The 20,678-nt window shown below is 43.2% G+C and overlaps 1 protein-coding gene across 6 annotated transcripts in view; it reads right to left on the reverse strand.

Annotated features, from left to right (window-relative positions):
- Positions 1 to 20,678, reverse strand: part of FAT3 (FAT atypical cadherin 3) — a 396,494-nt gene that overhangs the window by 190,488 nt on the left and 185,328 nt on the right. For all 6 annotated transcript variants that reach the window (XM_038761742.1, XM_038761740.1, XM_038761741.1 and 3 more), the window contains exon 3: positions 19,065 to 19,379. In XM_038761742.1, the coding sequence (XP_038617670.1) occupies positions 19,065 to 19,379 (315 nt within the window). The remainder of the gene's footprint in view (positions 1 to 19,064; positions 19,380 to 20,678) is intronic.

Here is a 20,678-nt window from a genome sequence, read left to right on the forward strand (position 1 = left end):
AATCAACACCAGATCACAATGTTTTGCTTAGTGACCTTAACCGGTTCAGCAAGTTTGAAAGGGTCTTACAAGCTTTTCAGTCATCCTTAATGGAAACGAAATGCCAAAACCTCAAGCGACGCTGGGTCACAGATTCAACCACGCATATGTCAGAAACACCAACAGTTCTGTTGTCATAGCAATCTACTTGGTTCAGTAGGCAGAGATTATCCAGATGGCTCTGAACTACTACTTCAATTACAAGTTGATTTGTACAAAGCACCTTGATGTAAAAGGTTTGGATGAGCTGGGTCTAGAAGAAAGAGCACAAGATTGGGAGTCATGAGATCTGGGTTCAAGCCCCAACTCTGCTACTCATTTACTGGGTGACCCCGGGCAAGCCACTTAACCTCTCTGGGCCTCACCTTTCTCATCTGTAAAATGACGATGTGATCAGTCGTGAGCCCAGTGTGGGACAGGGACTGTGCAATAATAACCTGTTTCCAAATTGAGCCCTAACTCTTTCTCACCTCCAAGAGCTTTCAGGTCTTAAGATATCATCTTTCAACATTCACTGCAATTAGGTGGAGTTTACTCTCCAAACAGGTCAACCTTCAATAATGTGGCATCTGTTCCAGCTGAAATTGCCAACTTCATCTTCCTTTCAGTGTTTCTATGTCCAACTCCCTGTTAGAGTACATGCTTCTTGTGGTCAGGGGGTGTGTCTTGAACACAGGTTATACTTTCCCAAGCATTTAGCATAGAGCATCACACCAAGCAGGTGCTCAGTAAGTACTGTAACTCCTACTATCACCACTATTTTCCTAGCACCCTCTAGCACAGCATTACAGAGGCAGAGGTAGGTAACAATTACTGTACATGAACAATTTAACCCAGATACATAAAGAGGAGAAATTTCTTCCTTAGGACATGTAGTAAGATACCAGGAAGAACAATTAGCATTTGGCCCCAAGTCAATCAATCAATCGTATTTATTGAGCGCTTACTGTGTGCAGAGCACTGTACTAAGCACTTGGGAAGTACAAATTGGCAACATATAGAGACAGTCCCTACCCAACAGTGGGCTCACAGTCTAAAAGGGGGAGACAGAGAACAAAACCAAACATACTAACAAAATAAAATAAATAGAATAGATATGTACAAGTAAAATAAATAAATAGAGTAATAAATATGTACAAACATATATACATATAGACAGGTGCTGTGGGGAAGGGAAGGAGGTAAGATGGGGGGGATGGAGTGGGGGACGAGGGGGAGAAGAAGGAAGGGGCTCAGTCTGGGAAGGCCTCTTGGAGGAGGTGAGCTCTCAGCAGGGCCTTGAAGGGAGGAAGAGAGCTAGCTATTACAAATATAAATAATCTTCTATCCCACAAGCTTAGACCATATAGTATTCTTTTCAAAATCAGTACATTTTTGGACAAACCTTAAAACCTACAGTCATCAAATTCTTATTCCCCAAATTCCCTGTTAAAATGAGGCGGCAAACTCTGAACCACTGAAAGTCAAGAGTTCAGTATGAGACGAAGAAAACCCTGTCACCCAGGGGGTGGGAGGTGAATGGAATTCTTTACCATGTTATGCAAGGTGAAAATATCGGTAGTGTCAAAAGGGGTTTGATTATGTTAGTGGATGAGTGATGCAGAATGGATTACTAGAAGAAAAGTTAATGAGGTAGAGTGAAAGGCTAATGGCTCATCCACAACCACGAGTATGGGTGTTAGAGACAGCTTCTATCGTGTGGTTCCTCCAAATTCTAGCCACTCTTTGGGGCCTGATATTGGTGTGCCTAATGCATCTTCAGTCTCGTTTCTCATCTAGGCCCCCCGTCCGGCCACAAATAACTACTAGGTAGCCACACTCTTCCTACTTAAAGGATTAGTGCAAAAATCAAGGTGGCAGAAATATGGACATTTAAGAATAATAAAGAGTAGAATCACTGATCGAATCTTTTCATCTTTAACAAACTCAAAAATGTGGTGTGCTTTTTTTTATGACTCACACGATTTACAACCATAACTTCATATGTGTTTTATGTCGAAAGGGCTCCGATTTACGCTTGGATTTATACATTCAGGTTGTTCCATCACTGTCTGCTACCCTGCAGTTTCGGCAATTTGTCACGTTAGCATTTTTTCGGTGCTGAATATTAAAACCCACATTTGTATTTCACGGGTTATTTCTAATTACATGCACAATTGCTAATCCATCTGTTTACTACATGGATGTCGGTGGTTATATATGCTTGAATAATTATTGAAAATTAAATAAGAGTGCAAAGAGTCAAATTAATTTCTCTGAGCATAAAGGAAGAAGGAAGACAGCTCAAAGATAAAATACCACTTGTCCTGCAAAAGCGATATCTTCCACCTCATCGAATTCACCCCTCCCTGCTTTTTATTTGATGGAGAAATTTTATAATCCCCAGCAAGCAATGCTTGAAAGGTGTTATACAGCAGCATACCGTAGCTCTGGAAGCAGCCTAAATTCTCAGGCGGCTAATAATTAACTGCCAAAACAACAAGCAATGTGTTGTCTTAAAAAACAGCACTGACAATAGCTCTTGAATGATTTGCTTCCTTATTTGAAAATTACTTATTTTTATTAACGTCTGTCTCCCCCTCTAGACTCTCAGCTCACTGTGGACACAGGACGGGTCTGCTAACTCTGTTGTACTCTACTATGTATTTAGTATGGTGTTCTGCACATAGTAAGTGCTCAATAAATACCACTGATTAATTGATCTAAAGTTTAAATGCAAGATAGGAAAGCCACCCTGCAGACTGACATTGTCTAGCTGTGAGATGATATTCTCAGGATGAGTTGTCTCATATTTAGTAACAATCGCAATCAATTCCACCAACAGCAGAAGGGCTGTATGGAAAGAGACTGTAAAGCGCCCTGTGGGCAGGAAACGTGTCTACCAACTCTGTTCTATTGTACTCTCCTAGGAGCTAAGTACAGCGCTCTGCACAGAGTATAAGCTCAATAACTGCTATTGGCTGACTGAATTATACTTTCTTCAATTACTTGGACATTGAGAATGGAGGTGAAGGAGAGCAGCTACTCCTGTCGCCCTTGTCAGAGACTGAATTTTTGGGCTAGGTGGGCCATCTGACCAGTGATGGTTTTATGATCTGGGGGAAATGGCAGCTTCCCACCCAGCTGCTGCTCAATCCAAGCCCTTCTTTGCTTCCCTGCCTGAAAAACCACCCTTCAGAACTCACGGAATTAGGGTATCAAATTCCCACTTTCCCTTACCCTTGTTGTTCTAGCCTGTGCTGGAACCCTGCCTCAAGTTTTGGAACATCCCAGGCCCCACTACTCAAAGCTCCAGACTACTGACTTTAAGGCACTGTCATCCCCTCTCCTCTCCCACTCCACTCCAGCTCACATTCATTCATTCATTCAATTGCATTTATTGAGCGTTTACTGTGTGCAGAGCACTGCAGTAAGCGCCTGGGGAGTACAAGTTGGCAACATATAGAGATGGTCCCTACACAACAACGGGCTTACAGTCTAGAAGGGGGAGACAGACAACAAAACATGTGGACAGGTGTCAAGTCATCAGAATAAATAGAAATAAAGCTAGATGCACATCATTAACAAAATAAATAGAATAGTAAATATGTACAAGTAAAACAGAGTAATAAATCTGTACAAACATATATACAGGTGCTGTGGGGAGGGGAAGGAGGTGGGGAGGATGGGGAGAAGGAGAGGAAAGAGTGGGCTCAGTCTGGGAAGGCCTTCTGGAGGAGGTGAGCTCCTCTCAAACCAACCTATTCACTGTGTCTCATTTTCATCTCTCTCAATTGTATTTATTGAGCATTTACTATCTTCAGAGCACTATACTAAGGGCTTGGGAGAGTACAATACAAAAGAATTAGCCCCGGACCTCTTCCTCTCACTCTCCCCTCTGATTGGAATTCCCTCCCTCTTCACCATCTGATAGCCACTATTCTCCCCATCTTCTAAATCCCCTGTTCTCCAGGAGACCTTCCTTGATTAATCTCTAAGCTCCCCACCTTATATCCTCCCCCTCCTAACACTTCAGTGACTTAAAAAGCCTTAAAATCCCTTGGGTACTAGCACTCTCCCCACCTCAGCTGCACTTCGAAATATATCTTTCTACTCCACAGCTTCACACTTCTCAGGATTTATTAAGGGTCTCCTCCACTAGACTGCAGATTCCCTGAGGGTAGGAGCCATGTCTACAATCTCTACTTCAATCTCCCAGGTGCTTAGTACAGTGCTCTGCATGGGGTACACACTCAATAATTGCTATTGGTTGACTGAATTACACCTTCTCTAGATTCTCGGGTGCGAGAGAGAAGCTTCTGGACACTCCAACTTGTTCATACTGTTCTTCAACACTTAAGTGTACTATTTCCTTTGATTACTCTGTAACTACGTGTACATCTGTCTCCTGATTAGAGGCAAGCTCCTTGTGAGCAAAGAATAAGTCGCGTGCTTGTTTAGACTTCCCAAGAACTTAGTACAGTGCACTGCACCGACTGAATGCTTAATCACTACTACTACTATTACTACTACAAATAATAGTAATAATAATGATAACTGCTACTACTACCACCACCGCCACCCCCTGACCACGATGCCGGGACAAACACTCACAATCTGATGTGGGACTGACCAGACCCCGCCAGGCTTTGCACACAGTAAGCACTCAATAAATACGGTCAAATAAATAAGCCCCTCACTGAGGAGGCTCCTTAACTCTTTCAGTCCTCACGGAAAGAGTACGGAATCAGGATTCAGGGGACCTACGGTCTAGTCCCAGCTCTGCCACTGTCCTGCTATCTGACCTGGGCACACATTTAACCTCTCTGCCCCTCGGTTTCTTCATCTGTAAAATGGCAAACAAGATATGTCTTCTCTCTACCTCTTAGTCTGTGAGCCCCACGTGGGATAGAGCCTGTAACTGATTTAATTATCTTGGGTCCCTCCCTGGGTGCAGCACTGAATAAGCATTCTATAATAATTATTACCGTTACTATTACTACCAGGGTTCCATGTTGCTTGGGGCATTCATTTTCCAAACTAAATCTTCATGACAGGAGCTAGCTTTATGCTTTCTACAGGGAAGTGAAAGAAAGATATATCTTATATACATGAGGAACAAACGGAGTTTATCAAATGGTCACGGGCGCGTTTCAGTGACCTCTGCAGTCTGTATTTATCCCTTCATGCATGACGCTGAGGAAGGTCAATGACTGTGGTATTTGTGTGACACAGAGACACACACCTAAATACATCTGGTTCTTAAAGCCAACATGCTCCTAGACTGTTGGGGAGGGTGGTGTCGGGAGCGTGTGGGGGGTTGGAAAGGGAGAGAGGGATGGTGAGATGACTCTGATAAGCTGATGGAGGTGAAAATCGTTTTGGGAGCCAAACCCCAAGCTCTTAAGCAGCCTGAGAAAATGACATTATCACTGCCTGACAGACGGCTGGGAGAGCTGAGCCCCAAATCGCCAGCTTCAAGGGAGAGAAGGTTCTAAAGGGATGCATACAAAAAGCAATTGAAAAGATCATTATCAGAATAATAATATACAATAATAATAATCGTATTTGTTAAGCACTTACTATGTGCCACAAACTGTACTAAGTGCTGGGGTGGATACAAGCAAATCGAGTTGGACACAGTCCCTGTCCCACATAATAATAATAATGATGGCACTTATTAAGTGCTTACTATGTATAAAAGCACTGTTCTAAGCGCTGGGGAGGTTTGGGGTTCACAGTCTCAATCCCCATTTTACAGATTAGGTTACTGAGGCCCAGAGATGTGAAGTGACTTGGCCAAGGTCTCGAAGCAGACAAGTGGGCAGAGCCAGGATTGGGACCCATGACGTTTGGATTCTCCGGCCTGGGCTCTATCCACTAAGCCAAAATAGAACAAAAAAACTCCACAGCCAACAACTGTACAGTAGGAACCAAGGCACAAACCACAGGCTCCTCCTCAAAGGGTGTCTGGGTACTACCTGGCGCCCTGTGGGTGATGGATGCCGGGGCCACACCACTGTGGTGTAACACAGTAACACCGTGGTGTGGCCCCGGCATCCATCTGTGTTACTGAATACTGGTCCTGTACCAGTAAGTGGTCCGTGCCACGAGATTGTTCAGTTCTTAGGCCCACGTTGCCTCTGGCTGCTCCCTTAAAGGAGGCCTGTATCAGTGAAGAATTATCCTGCACCTCGATGATATACTGGGGCTTGGCTAGAATAGCATCACTGTAGTTTCTTTTTACCATCTTCTTTTGCAAAGAAGAGTAGCCTAAAATAATAATAATGGCTATCTTGCTGAATGATCCGACAGCTAGGGCACTCATTCATTCATTCAATCGTATTTACTGAGCGCTTACTGTGTGCAGAGCAGTTAGTACAGTCCTTAGTGCAGGGGCCTGGGGGACTCAGGAGAATCAAGTTCCAAATTCTGCCTCTGCCCTTTGCTGGCTGTGGGTCCTCCGGCAAGTCACAACTTCTCTTAACTCATCTCAGCTGTGTGACTTTGGGCAAGTCAATTAACTTCTCTGTGCCTCAGTTACCTCATCTGCATCTACCCCAGCGCACAGAACAGTGTTTAACAAATACCGTTATTATTATTATTACTATTATTGCTTTCCAAACTCGATGGGGATCTCATCTTGGACTCATAGGAGTGAAATCGTGCCACCATTGGTTTTTTTTCTGGTTGGCTGGTGGTGAACCTCATTGTTCCAACCTGGCATTAAGGCAAGAGAGGCGTTAGCAGCCTGGCCAGTGCTGTGGAGGCGGACAACCGAGCCATGCCCACAAATGTGTCGCAGAATGGAAGTGTCTGCTCGGAAACACTGGCCCTTCAACTCGATCACTTCACTCTACTGCCTGGTTGGGGATGTGCTCATCCTCATTTCACAGATGATAATAATAATAATGATGGCATTTATACAGCACTTACAATGTGCAAAGCACTGTTCTAAGTGCTAGGGAGATTACAAAGTTATCAGGTTGTCCCATGGGAGGCTCACAGTCTTAATTCCCATTTTACAGATGGGGTATCTGAGGCACAGAGAAGTGAAGTGACTTGCCCAAAGTCACACAGCTGGCAATTGGCGGAGCCAGGATTTCAACCCATGATCTCTGACTCCAAAGCCCGTACTCTTTCCACTGGGCCACGCTGCTTAATTATGGTATTTGTTAAGTGCTTACTATGTTCCAGGCACTGTACTAAGTGCTGGGGTGGATACAAGCAAATTGGGTTGGACGCAGTCTCCGTCCCACATGGGACTCACAGTCTCAATCCCCATTTTACAGATGAGGTAACTGAGGCCTAGAGAAGTGAAATAAGTAGCCCAAAGTCACACAGCAGAGAAGTGGCAGAGCTGGGACTAGAACCCATGACCTTCTGACTCTCAGTCTCAGGCTCTAGCCACCATGCCATGGGGCTTCCCAGTTCTGGTATTCGTGGAGTCCCCATTAAGTATCCAGTCACGCCCTGTGCACTAGAGCAAATTACAAAAAAGAACACAAGTTGCGGTCAAAGTGAGAGGCAGAGATGGGAGCAAAATGCTAGGCCCTCTCCCCCCCCCCCCCCCCCACCTTACCTCCTTTCCCTCCCCACACCACCTGTATATATGTTTGTATGCATTTATTACTCTATTTATTTTATTTGTACATATTTACTCTATTTATTTTATTTTGTTAATATGTTTTGTTTTGTCTCCCCCTTCTAGACTGTGAGCCCGCTGTTGGGTAGGGACCGTCTCTATATGTTGCCAACTTATACTTCCCAAGCGCTTAGTACAGTGCTCTGCACACGGTAAGCGCTCAATAAATACGATTGAATGAATGAATGGAGTTGGGTTGGTTACGGAACCCCCCAGAAGTGCTAAGGGATTAATCTTACTTATTCTCCCATCCCGCTATGTGTTTCCTGCAATGGTTCCATTTGCTACACTGATGGTTGACAATGGAGTCCTGGGAGATATCAGCAACTAACTGTGACTCCTCGGAAAGATCAGGCAGGGTAATAAATTGAAACATGAAGGAGAGGAAACAGGAATGAGATTGACAATAGTCTGTGTGGGTGTGCTTAGGCATTCATAGACAAAGGGCGTGGGGTGGATTGATGGAGAGATTACTGATTGAAGCAATCAAGAGGCCCAGGATCAAGCCCCAAATCTCTTTTTTTTTGGTGGAACTTTGCCTTAGTTTCCTAATCTGGAAAAGGGGATTTAAAAGATCTCATTTGCGTTTAAATCAGGCCTGCTGAATAGGTTAATGCAGGACTATAATTACCCAGTTTGTGAACTGTGAACTGAAAACTCCTTGTGGGGAGGGATCATATCTCCCAGCTCCATTGCACTGTATTTTCAAGGGCTTTAGTACAGTGCTCTGCTCACAGTAGGAGCTCAAATATCATTAATGAGGATGACAATGATGGGAGAGGGAGAAAGGTAAAGTCAGAGAGCAGTAGCCTGAGACAGAGTGGTTAGTGGGAAGATGGGACAGGGGACTAGATAAGAATTTGTGAAGGAAGAAGAAAGAATTGAATAGGAACATGACAAAAGGGAAAAAGAGGGAGTCAGGGGATGAGGACAGAAGGGAGAAGTTTTGAGTTTTTTTTTTTTAAACAGGGCATAAATCTTACAGAACTCCCTCAATATGTTTTTTGGGTTTTTTTTTTTCAGGACTCCACCCTGTTGTCCCATTCACTTCAATTATATGATTACTTCCACCAACCTTGAGCTCCATATAAGCCTTCAGACAACAAATTTCTTCTCATAATGTGGAAGGGAAAGGAGCTGGGTTTGGAGGAGTGTCTATCTGGACTGGGATTTTCTAGCGGTAGACAAGGAAATACATTTGTGATCCCTGGAAGTCCCTTCTGAACTAGGGTTCCCTATATTTAGAGACATTCATTAAGTAATGACTAAGCTGTTTGGAAAGGGTTCTCTTCATATATGTGGGTATAAGGGTCTTTACTGACTCTTTAAATAAGAAAAAAATGCCTTGCTTTAAATTTATGTATACAAATTCCTAAGAATAAATGTTCTTCTTACCCAGTGAAAGATTGAATACTCTTGAAACACAATAACTTTAAACAAAGGTTACTGCCTTATTTGGACTCCTTGAAACACAATCTATTTTTTATATACTCAATGTTCCATTCCTCCGTGACGCTGGTTTCAGCTAATATCAGAAAAGACCAGCATACGGTGTATGAAAGCAAAATTAATTATGGCCTCAACATCCCCTTTCAGACCTGACTCACTCATCACTATTAATCTTTAGAGTACTGTTCTTACATGTTAAAATACTGAGTATGCATTATTGTTAATGTGCAGCCGTTGCCAGGGTAAAGTCCTGGAGAATATGTAGTTGTCAGAAAATGAATCCCAGCAAGAAATGAAACCTTGCCTCTGATTACCATACAAATAGAATTAAAAAGAAATCAACTATAATGATAACCAAAAAACCTTCACTCTTTCCATTTGCTTAAAAGTACACACACACACACACACACACACACACACAGTGAGAAAGCAGGGTTAGTTTAGTTTCACCTAAGGGGGGAACAATTCTAACAACATTTTCTTGCTTCAAAACTTGAAAGTATCATGTTGTAAAACATTACGGCAATAGGGATTTCTGAATTAAAGGCACAAATCTATTAACTTCAATCACAGGGGAACGTTAAGCATAAACAACGTTTGGAAAGGACAACTGGAAAGATATGACTAATGCCCAAGAAGAAATGAGATTTCTGATTTTCTTCTGAGTACAGTACAAATGCAGTCGGGTTGGAAGGTTTAATGTTAACTTTACCTCCTTAGGGTAAATTCTATCATGTATGTGGTAATACAGCACTCGCTGTAGAGAGTTGACCAGTCTAGCTCCACTATTAATATAACCACAGAGCCACAAAGCTCTTGAGTAGCCTCGAGCAAAACTGAACTTTATTGCACAGGTTCTGGAGAGAGGTATCATCACCTGCTTCCAGCCACTTTCCCCCAGCCTACGAACACTGAGGAGATGTCATAGCAATTCAGAGACACCTTCCACGTCAGTCACTTCAAGAAAAAAAGGGCTAGATTCCTCACAAGGGCCACTAGCAAAAATCTCCTGTCATCACCGGCAAAATATAGCCAGGATGTTTCAGATGGGCCACTTTTTAGCAATCATTAAAAAAAACTCCAACAAACTCCTGTTCTTCTTCCCCCTCAGACTGTGTCCTCCACGTGGGACCAAACTGTGTTCAATTTGGTTGTGCCTTACTTTAGCACAGTGCTTGACACATATTACATGTTTAAATTCAATCATTATTATTGTAATTATCAGTCTCCTCCCCCAGTTACTGCCAGAATCACAAAGTGACAATATAGAGTAGAACACCTGATCTTTCCATCATATCAGACACAACAGAGGAGCCGTAAATTCTTTCCAGGCCTCTGCATTCTATGTGCTGACACTTGAAATCATTAGTAAGTCTAAGCCTGATTGCAATTAATACTTTGCTGAATTGAGATGGTCAAGATTTTAACCAATCAATCCAATGTATGTATTTTTTTAATGGCATTTATTAAGCACTTACTATGTGCAAAGCACTGTTCCAAGTGCTGGGGAGGTTACAAGGTGATCAGGTTGTCCCACTGGGGGCTCACAGTCTTAATCCCCATTTTACAGATGAGGGAACTGAGGCACAGAGAAGTCAAGTGACTTGCCCAAAGTCACACAGCTGACAATTGGCGGAGCCGGGATACGAACCCATGACCTCTGACTCCAAAGCCCATGCTCTTTCCGCTGAGCCACGCTGTATTGAGCGCTTACTGTGTGCGGGAACACTGTAGTAAGCACTTGGGAGAGTACAGTATAACCAAGTTGGCAGACACGTTCCCTGCCCACAACTGGCTCACAGTCTAAAGGCTTGGGAGGCTGGGGACCTGGGTTCTAATTCCTGATCTATCTCTGGCCTTCTGGGTGACCATGAGCAAATCACTTAGCTTTTCAGTGCCTCTGTTTCCTCATCTGTAAAATGGGGGAGATTACCACTGTTATTATCGTTATTTGATACTCAAATGCTCAGCATTTTCCACCTTTACATGATAAATGGATAAAGATGATTAATGGTCCCTGATATTACTTCATCAAAATTAATGTATTTTAATGACCTGTAGCCCATGTTGCTTAATTACTTTCTACACCATGGCAGCAACAGAGACCAATGTTTGGATGAATTAGAGGGCAACTGGGAATTCAAATGGCTGTCAAAGCAACTTCAGCCACATCTGTGTACAGTCATAACTTTAGTACACTTACAGAGGTAATAAAGCTAATCTGCTTGATACAAAAATTTCTTCTGGATAGAAAATGGAAAGACAATAAGCCTGGTGAACTGAAGGCATCTTGTCAAGGGAAACAGAAAACCAAATGTTAAGGTTTTCTATTATGATTAAGCACTGTTTTCTGACGGTTTGAAAATCATTAATTTCTCATAGTTTCTGAAGGCTTTAAACATGAGGTTGAAGGAAGGTAAGTGATTTTTCCAAGTTCTGAAAGTCAGGTTCAGCATTATTAGATCTACTTGGAACTGCCTGGAGCTTTTTCTGCAACATGCTGAAAAACAACAGTCACAAAATACATTTAACTGCATCCCAAGATTAGCATTTAGCAGCTGCCAGTCCCCAGAACTGAGGTTAGAGCAAAAAGCCACAATGGCTTTTTAAGGGAAGTGGACAGGTTCACCCAAGAGAATCCCGCCAGAGTGTGGAAACTCTTTTTGATGCTAAACCTTCTAAATTGATTCCATTTGCCATACATGAAAGTTTTTTCTTCAAAAGAATGCTTTTTGCACTGACAGAAAACAATTTAATTCAGTTAAAAATTGAAGAACTTAATACGTAAACAGCCAAGATGACGCATACCTTTATAAAATGGAAACAATTCTCAGAGAGGAGAAATCTGCTGAACTTACAAGAGGGAAAACATAAGTTGTCTTGCATCTTTAACTACAACAGTTGCTGTAACAGTATGTTTTTAAATGACATACGGGCAATTATTCAGTCTTTTCTATTGGTAATCTGGCTTTCATGAGACTTGATGTATTTCCTTGAGTCACCATCAGTACTTCAAGTACACTCTAGAAAACCTAATAAATATAATTAATATTTGGAAAAGGTTACACACATCATTTACTGGAGTGTCATATTACTCTGCACATTTCAGTTGCATGAAAGCAGCGCTAGTAATAAGAAGTCGTATGGGAGAATATCGGTCTACGCAGTCAGCTCTTGGGTCTCAAGACGGAGGGAAAACCACACTTTTTTTTTTTTTTTTTTACAAGACAAGGACATATTAGGCTTCTTGATTCAAAAATTGTGAGGTGTGCTTACTTTTGCTGTAAGTGCTATGAAATTAAAAATCCCAAATCGACATGCATCATCATCATCATCAAAGTGGTATATGTGAAGTGCTTACTATGGGTCAGATACTGTGCTGAGCTCTGAGAAGGCAGTAGAAGTAGTAATAGCATTTATTAAATACCTACTGTCTGCAGAGCACTGTACTAAGTGCTGGGAGAGAATACATGGGTGGAAATTAGAACCGGTCCCCGTCCATCGTGGGGGGCTCACAATCTGAGAGTCTAAGAGGAAGAATTATTTCGAGAATAAAGGTTGCCCACTAACAAGTTCAAAGGCGGGGGGTAAGGGAGATAAACAGCTGATCTTTAACATTTAAATATTCAGTTTTAAGCAGACCGTGAGCCCTGTATGGGAGAGAGACTGTGCCAACATGACTGTCTTATAACTGCCCTAGCATTTAGAATGGATCTTGACACAGAGTACGTGCTTGACTATAATAATGATAATAATAATAACCTGCAGATGGGGTCCTGCCTGGAAGCCAGGCAGAATGCGCTTCCTCGGCCATTCTGCCATACTTAACCTATGCTGAAGTCGCCTTTAAAATGATTTCAGTTGATTTTTTCTTTACGTTTCACGTTTCCAAACTTTTGGACAGAAATTTGCTACTGATTGATTGATCCTTGATCCTTTTGACATCAACCCGGCTGGTCCTCATTTTGTTCTCACGCTATGGTTCCAACTCAGAGGTAAAGCAATAACGTAAAAAAGAACTCCCAAAGTGTTTTGTTTGGGAGGAAGAGTCAAGATCAATGGGCGAGAAGAGCAAACATCAGTGATATGCAAGAAGACAAACTGTTGCCAGGAGGAGCTAAAATCAGACATAATGGTCTGTAAAAAGATGTCTCTATGTGCAGGGGGAGATCAGTACTGTCAATAGATGTACTTTGCAAGACCCAAAAAACTTACTAGAACCCAATAATTAAGGTATAGGGCAGCTCTCCTGCCCTGAAATACAGGAATCAGTAATCAACCTGAGTAATTTAAAAGATAATTGGATAATCATTGATCCTGAAAATGAAGGATTGATTTGCTAGTGGAAAATAGCCTTCATGCTTCATATTTGGGACTCATTTGTTTTCTTTCCTAAATTTGATAGCCTCTTCTCTTCTAGTTAGTCACGCTGAGTAAAGTCTTTCATCCCTGAGAAGTCAGGGGAGGAAGTATATGGGTAGCAGACAGGAATTTCACAATAGGACAGCCCCAAGACGGAGGAAAAGGCTAGTAATGTTTGAATTAAAATTCATGGTTTCTTTCAGAATGCAAGAAAGTAATAAATCAATGTGGTAAATCACTACTACGTTCTACTTTGAAATTAACAACCAGACACAAGAAATATAAAAGAAAAATGCACGACACTAATCCATCTTTTTAAAACATAACTCCATCGCCGGCTTTCCTTAGGTTTTTCCACCAGTCATTCACACAAGCCCTTTTCACCTCAGGATAGACTTTGCAAAAAACTGATCTGTTTGTAATGCACCTGCCCCAGTGCTTAACACAGTGCTCCCTTAGCTATGTAAATAGTTCTCTTGGATGTCAGTTTTTCCATATACTCACTGATGGTGGCCCTAGGTCAGATTTTTTAGGTTGAAGCTATCTGGGTTTTCTCTTTTTTATGATATTTGCTAAGCACTTACTATGCACCAGGCACTGTACTAAGTGCTGGGCTAGATACAAACTAATCATGTTGGATACAATCGATGCTTCACATAGGGCTCCAGCCTTAATCCCCATTTTACAGATAAGGCAACTGAAGCACAGAGAAGTGAAGTGCCTTGCCCAAGGTCACCCAGCAAACAAGTGGTGGAGCTGGGATTAGATCCCAGGTCCTTTTGATTCCCAGGCTCATGCTTTATTTATTCATTCATTTGTTCATTCAGGGGCATTTATTGAGCACTGACTGTGTGTGCAGAGCACTGTACTAAGCACTTGGGAGAGTACAATATAACAACAATAAAAAAAAAAATACACAACAGACGCGTTCGTTTCCCACCATGAGCGTACAATTTAGAGTTTTATCCAGTAGGCCATGTTGCTTTTCCTTAGGATGTCATGTTTCTAGACAGGAAGGGAAGCCCCTCTCTGACCTCCTTCTGAGCTCTACAGCTCCTTTGACATCAAAGTTGCCAGCACCAACACCTTCCCCTGTCTCCAGGAAATGATGATGCTACAGCTGGTTACTTTACCCCTGGCAGCAGATTCCCACAATAGAAAGAACACTTGCAAACCTCACGTAATACGAATGCGACAATTTTCCACCGGACTTTATTCCAGGGTAAAAATGATCACAGCCCCTGTCCTAGGGCAAGCTGACACCAGACAGCAATTCTTTTTCCAAGAGACAGAGTTTTACACAGGGGGAAAAAATCCATTTTCAACAAAGCAGCCACCTCAAAATAATCTCCCATCCTGTTTCCTAGGCAAACTTCCTCTGAGGCCTTCCCAGACTAAGCCCCACTTTTCTTCATCTCCCACTCCCTTCTGCATCATCCTGACTTGCTCCGTTTGCTCTCCCCGCCTTCCAGCCCCACAGCACTTATGTGTATATCTGTAATTTTATTTATTTGTATTGATGTCTTTTTATTTGTACTGCTGTCTGTCTCCCACCATCTAGACTATGAGCTCATTGTGGGCAGGGATTGTCACTCTATTCTTGTACTGTACTTTCCCAAGTGCTGAATGAATGACAGCTTCTTTAAGAAGTCTCTCGGCTGGGAAGTTTCAACCGAAATCAAATCCTCGCTACTAGCTCAGGATTGAGGAAAAGGTAAACTCTTTCCACTTCCTTTCTGGTTTGAAGTTTGTTTTTAAGCTCCCAGAACATTTTCCTGAAGATGGAAAGGACTGTCTGTGGGTTCAAAGGAGCTGAGAGTCAATTTTCTAAGCCTTCTTGGTACCCCTTCATTGCTCTTCTCCACACGGGCCCCACTCTTTTTGGATTAAATTGAGGATGAGGCTGTGGAACACCAAAACCAGCATTTACAACCCCTGAGCCCATCATGTTTCCATTAGAGCGCACAGCGGCAAAACAAGTGTAAAAACCACTTCACCTTGCTGTGACCATAATTGCATTGTAGTAAAGTTACCTTCTGTCTTTTCCTGTTGGTGGTGCATTTCCTTCGATGAAAAGGTCAATACTGATTTTAAGTAACCCTGCATGATAAATCTTCCGGGGTCTGATTTGTTCTACTGGACAACTGAATGCTTTTTAATGTTCGATGGGACAAGGCCTCCTTTTGGAGCTGAGAGGGAATGATTTACAGTTTCATACATACTCATGTACTGCTTTAAGTCTGTCTATGTGAATATCAACTCTGTTGCCAGCACCCATTTCTCCCCATTTGGCACAGCTTGCCTAACTATTAGTGCTTAGTACAGTGCTTTGCACACAGTAAGCGCTCATTAAGTACGACAGAATGACTGAATGAATGAATATTACCCAAATCTAGAAGTAATACAGAAGAGATAACGAGGGTTAACGTGAGTCTCGACACTTTGTTTTGGTCTTACCCAAGCTAACCCACGGTGGGATTCTGCCAATACCTTCTGTTGATGGGAATAGAGCTGGATCCAACTGTGGATTAACCACAGTAGAGGTAGACAAAAGGATCAGAAAGGATGAAGGCTGAGATGGAAAATGGAGTCCTCACGTAACCCAGTCTCACTTCACACTTTTCCCACCAAGGCTTTCCTATTTCAGTGCTTCCAACAAAAAGTAAAACCGATTCCAATTTTGATTTCTCCTCCTGCTGGAAGGGCTTATACTCAGGGAAATGAACAAAAAGCCATGTTCAGGAGGGAGAAAAATCAGTAAAGAGGCTGGATCATCAGGCTCTTTACTAAGAGCAGATTCTCTACACACCCAAAATCACCATTTCTCTCCCAACTCCTGCTTCTCGCTCGATAATAATAATAACCGCGGTACTTGTTAAGCACTTACTATGTGCCAGGTACTGTACTAAGCACTGGGGCGGATACAAGCAAATCAAGTTGGACACAGTACCTGTCTCACAGGGGTCTCAGAGTCTCAATCCCCATTTTATGGATGAGGTCACTGAGGGACAGAGAAATCAAGTGACTTGCCCAAGGTCACCCAGCAGACAAGTGGCAGAGCCAGGATTAGAACCCATGATCTTTTGACTCCCAGGCTTGTGCTCTATCCATTATGCCAAGCAAAAAGTGGGCCCTTCAGGCCCCTTGATTCCATTCTTTCCACATTTCTGAATTCCAAAAATCAGATTGACCTGGTGGGAAAGAACTCATAAATGCCTTAAAAATCTTAAAACACTATCATGCTCTAGTCACACAAGGAACGAATCTACTTTATGTCTTGCTGTAAGGCATAGGGAAGTGGTATGGAAGCCATGGGATAATCACAAAATGACTGACCCCTGAGGGTACGATTGGGGGGAGAAGAGCAAGAAGCAGCAGCAGCGTGGATCAGTGGAAAGAGCCTGGACTTCGGAGTTAGAGGTAATGGGTTCAAATCCCAGCTCCGCCAAGTGTCAGCTGTGTGACTTTGGGCAAGTCACTTCACTTCTCTGGGCCTCAGTTTTCCTCATCTGTAAAATGGGGATTAAAACTGTGGGACAACCTGATCACTTGTAACCTCCCCAGCGCTTAGAACGGTGCTTTGCACATAGTAAGTGCTTAACAAATACCATCAAAAAAAAAAAGAGAGTGAGAGAGCACGTGATAGGGAGTTTTCCCTCCAACACTTTCTCTACACTTCAATATAAAATTCAGGTTCTAAGCTTAATCATGGTAAACTTAATGCAAGTGTTGTCAATTTTTTAATGGTATTTGTTAAGCACTTACTATGTGCCAGGCATTGTTCTAAACGCTGGGGTAGATACAAGCTAACCAGGTTGGATGTAGTCCATGTCTCTCATTGGGCTGACAGTCTCAATCCCCTTTTTACAGATGAGGTCACTGAGGCCCACTGAAGTTAAATGACTTGCCCAAGGTCACACAGCAGACAAGTGGTGGAGCCGTGATTAGAACCTAGATCTTTCTGATTCCCAGGCTCGTGCTCTATCTGCTAGGCCACGTAGCTTCTCAAAAAGAGGAGGGAGAGACTTCTAACTTCAAGGAGTTCTGAGCAACAGCAAAGTATCAATGGCAACACAGTCCTCCTGGTAATGTGGTTCCTGCACAATACCAGCTGGAGGCTCTGAGTTTTGACATCTGAGTTTACATTAAACACGCTAACCTTTGTTACACAGCACACTGCAAAGAACTCCAAATTTCCACCACAGTGGAAGGGATGAAAGGTCAGTCTGCTAGGGTCAATGTCAAGTCCAGAGAGTTTAAAACATACACGTCTGCTCAACGTGTCGGCCAGCTAAATCTCTCCCATCATTACAGGGATATAAGATATTTGAGAAACTATTTCTGAAATATGATTTCATAGACAAAGGATGGAATTCCACAAAATAAGGCTTAACATTACCTCGTAGACTACCTATGGGATAATGGTTCACACATATGTGGGTCTGTAACACCATAAGCTACAATTACAGAGCCGGAGGAGGCTAATAGCATTCTTAACTAAACACTTCCCTCACCCGTTCCCATATGAATCCCCTGATCTTCTGAGAGTCATGCAGGCAGCCAAAACGCAACATGACTCTTTAGAAAGTTTGGGTAATTTTTGTGGACCACCAAGATTAAAACGGCATGTAATGCTAGTTTGTTCTTTCCACTGGGTAGAAATAGTGCAATAAAAGGCCATTTCAGGGTGCTAGTGTTCAGTTTTGGGGGTTGCATGCTCTCTCCAAAGAGGAGACTGAGAAGAGATTGGTAGAGTCAAGTCTGCTGACTTCAGGCACTGCCTCTCCTGAGAATGGGGGAAGCCCAGAGGATCGACGCAGCAACAGTAACTGACCGAAGTAATGAATTTCCATCAAATGGAAGGACAGATCTGCTTGTCCCAACCATGGGAGGGAGAAGAGCTGGACCACTCAATGATCATTCAATGATTACTGGCTATGAACATGATCGGCAAAGCTGAGGCTGATCTAACACTTTTACACCAAAGAGTATCCTCATTTGGACTCTTGCATCAGTGAAACAAATAGAGCCATCCTACCACGGATGCATGAGGGTGAGTGCCTCGGATAGAAACTCTTGCACTTGGTCCATGAAAATACGGTCGGGGGCCTTTTCTGGTCCCTTGTCACTGGGATGAGCCTTGCTCAATCCCATTGGTTAAGAGGGGAAAGGTAGTCATTCAATCGTACTTAGCGAGAGATTACTGTACTAAGTGCTTGGAAAGTGCAATTCAGCAATAGAGACAATCCCTGCCCACACCGCCTGGCATTGGTTATGTCAAACTGCCAGTAGGTCAGAAACTTGATTTGCTTCCGCAGCGGTGGTGACGGTTTGCTGTGAATTATCCACACTCCCTCCTCGGTCCCCCATGCCCAACAGATTACACAAGGAGACGGCTAGAGGGGAGAAAGGAAAAATCTGTGGTCAAAAAAGAGCCTATCTCAGAGATATCAGCAGCAGCAGGGACCCCGTCCTCTCACCTGTTTCGAAAGGAAGTAAACAAACCTATTTTCCTCTACGAAGTATCTCAGGAAAGGAGCGCGCCACTAACTCAAAAATGACAGACTGATGTAGCCGAAACTCTCCTTACCTGTTTTGACGTTCATTGCGAAGAAGTTCTGAGGGTTCCCGCTTGTAATCCGATAAGTCAGTTTCTCATTGGAGCTGGAATCTGGATCCTGGGCCTGGATTTGAATGACGGATACATCTTTAGGGGAGTTTTCCATGACCATGGGGTAGTAGATGGGTTCAGAGGTCAGAGGGGCGTTGTCGTTCACGTCTTCCACCTCGACGTAGACCTCGATGGTCGAGTAGAGGGGGACTACCCCACGGTCCGCCGCATACACCGTCAGCCAGTAGGACCCTGTGGTCTCTCGGTCAAGGATATCAGCGGTGTAGATAACCCCTGGGGGAAAACAGACCAAACTTCTGGTGTCACAGCGGCAAAATGAAGGCAAATTTCTCAGTAGCATCCTAAATCCAAATCCCCACCAGTTTCCTCTGCTTAAAGGAATCTGAAGTATAAAAATAATTACGGTATTTGTTAAGCACTTACTATATACCAGGCACTGTACTTAGTGCCGGAGTGGATACAAGCAAAACAGGTTGGACAGCCCTGTCCCACAAGGGGCTCACATCGTGGCTTAGTAGCAAGAGACCGGGCTTGGGAGTCAGAGGTCGTGGGTTCTATCCCGGCTCCGCTGTGTGACTTTGGGCAACTCACTTCACTTCTCTGTGCCTCAGTTACCTCATCTGTAAAATGGGGATTAAGACTGTGAGCCCCAGGTGGGCCAACCTGACTACCTTGTATCTCCCCCAGTGCTTAGAACAATACTTGGCACATAGTAAGCGCTTAACAAATACCATCATCATTATCATTATTATTATTATTATTAGTTCCCTTGTTACAGACGAGGGAAGTGAGGCCCGGAGAAGTGAAGTGGCTTGGCCAAGGTCACACAGCAGACAAGCAGCAGAGCCGGATTAGAACCCAGACTTTCTCTCAGGACTCTATCCACTACATCAGGCTGCTTCTCAAGAAGACAGGCCTTATGCATCAACATAAATAACATTCTCACAGCAGGGGAAACTAGCCCACCGAGGCCAACCCTGACTGCTGTCTCATTCTCCTACTAGGTACCTGGGAACCTCAGCAGCTAACTTGGTTGTCAGGGTTACTCAGCCTTGGACCAATTGACTGAAAACTAAGCAAACACCAACTGCGGTAGCTGTTTTTGGGACATGTGGGCCAGACATCTGTCCAAAAGTAACAAAGCTGATAGTAATCTTTTCCCCTGCGGCACTCCAAAGGCATATCAAGTTGAGACCAGCTGAACTTTTCAGGGGTAATCATAACCGGATTAGATTGACCCTTCAAGCACTCCACAGTGAGGGCAAGGAGATAAATTCAAGCCACGTAAAAGGGAAATTGTATACAGAACCATAAAGTCCTTGGCCTTCCACTTCGATCCATTATTTACTGAAGAAAATGTGAGCAATATGGGGCCCTGGGACGAAAGTGCAGGAATCCTAAATATTCTTGTTGGCAACCTCTGTGACATAATGATTTTCTGAATAAACATGGGTGAAATATGGAGCAAACTGGGATGAAAAAAAACCCACCTAGAAGTTTAGAAAAGAAATGGGATTCTGTGGGAGAGGGGAGTACCTGATAATTAAGACAACATAAGCACAAAACAGGGCA

The sequence above is a fragment of the Tachyglossus aculeatus genome, chromosome 20, assembly GCF_015852505.1.
Source record: "Tachyglossus aculeatus isolate mTacAcu1 chromosome 20, mTacAcu1.pri, whole genome shotgun sequence".
NCBI classification, from domain to species: Eukaryota; Metazoa; Chordata; class Mammalia; order Monotremata; family Tachyglossidae; genus Tachyglossus; species Tachyglossus aculeatus.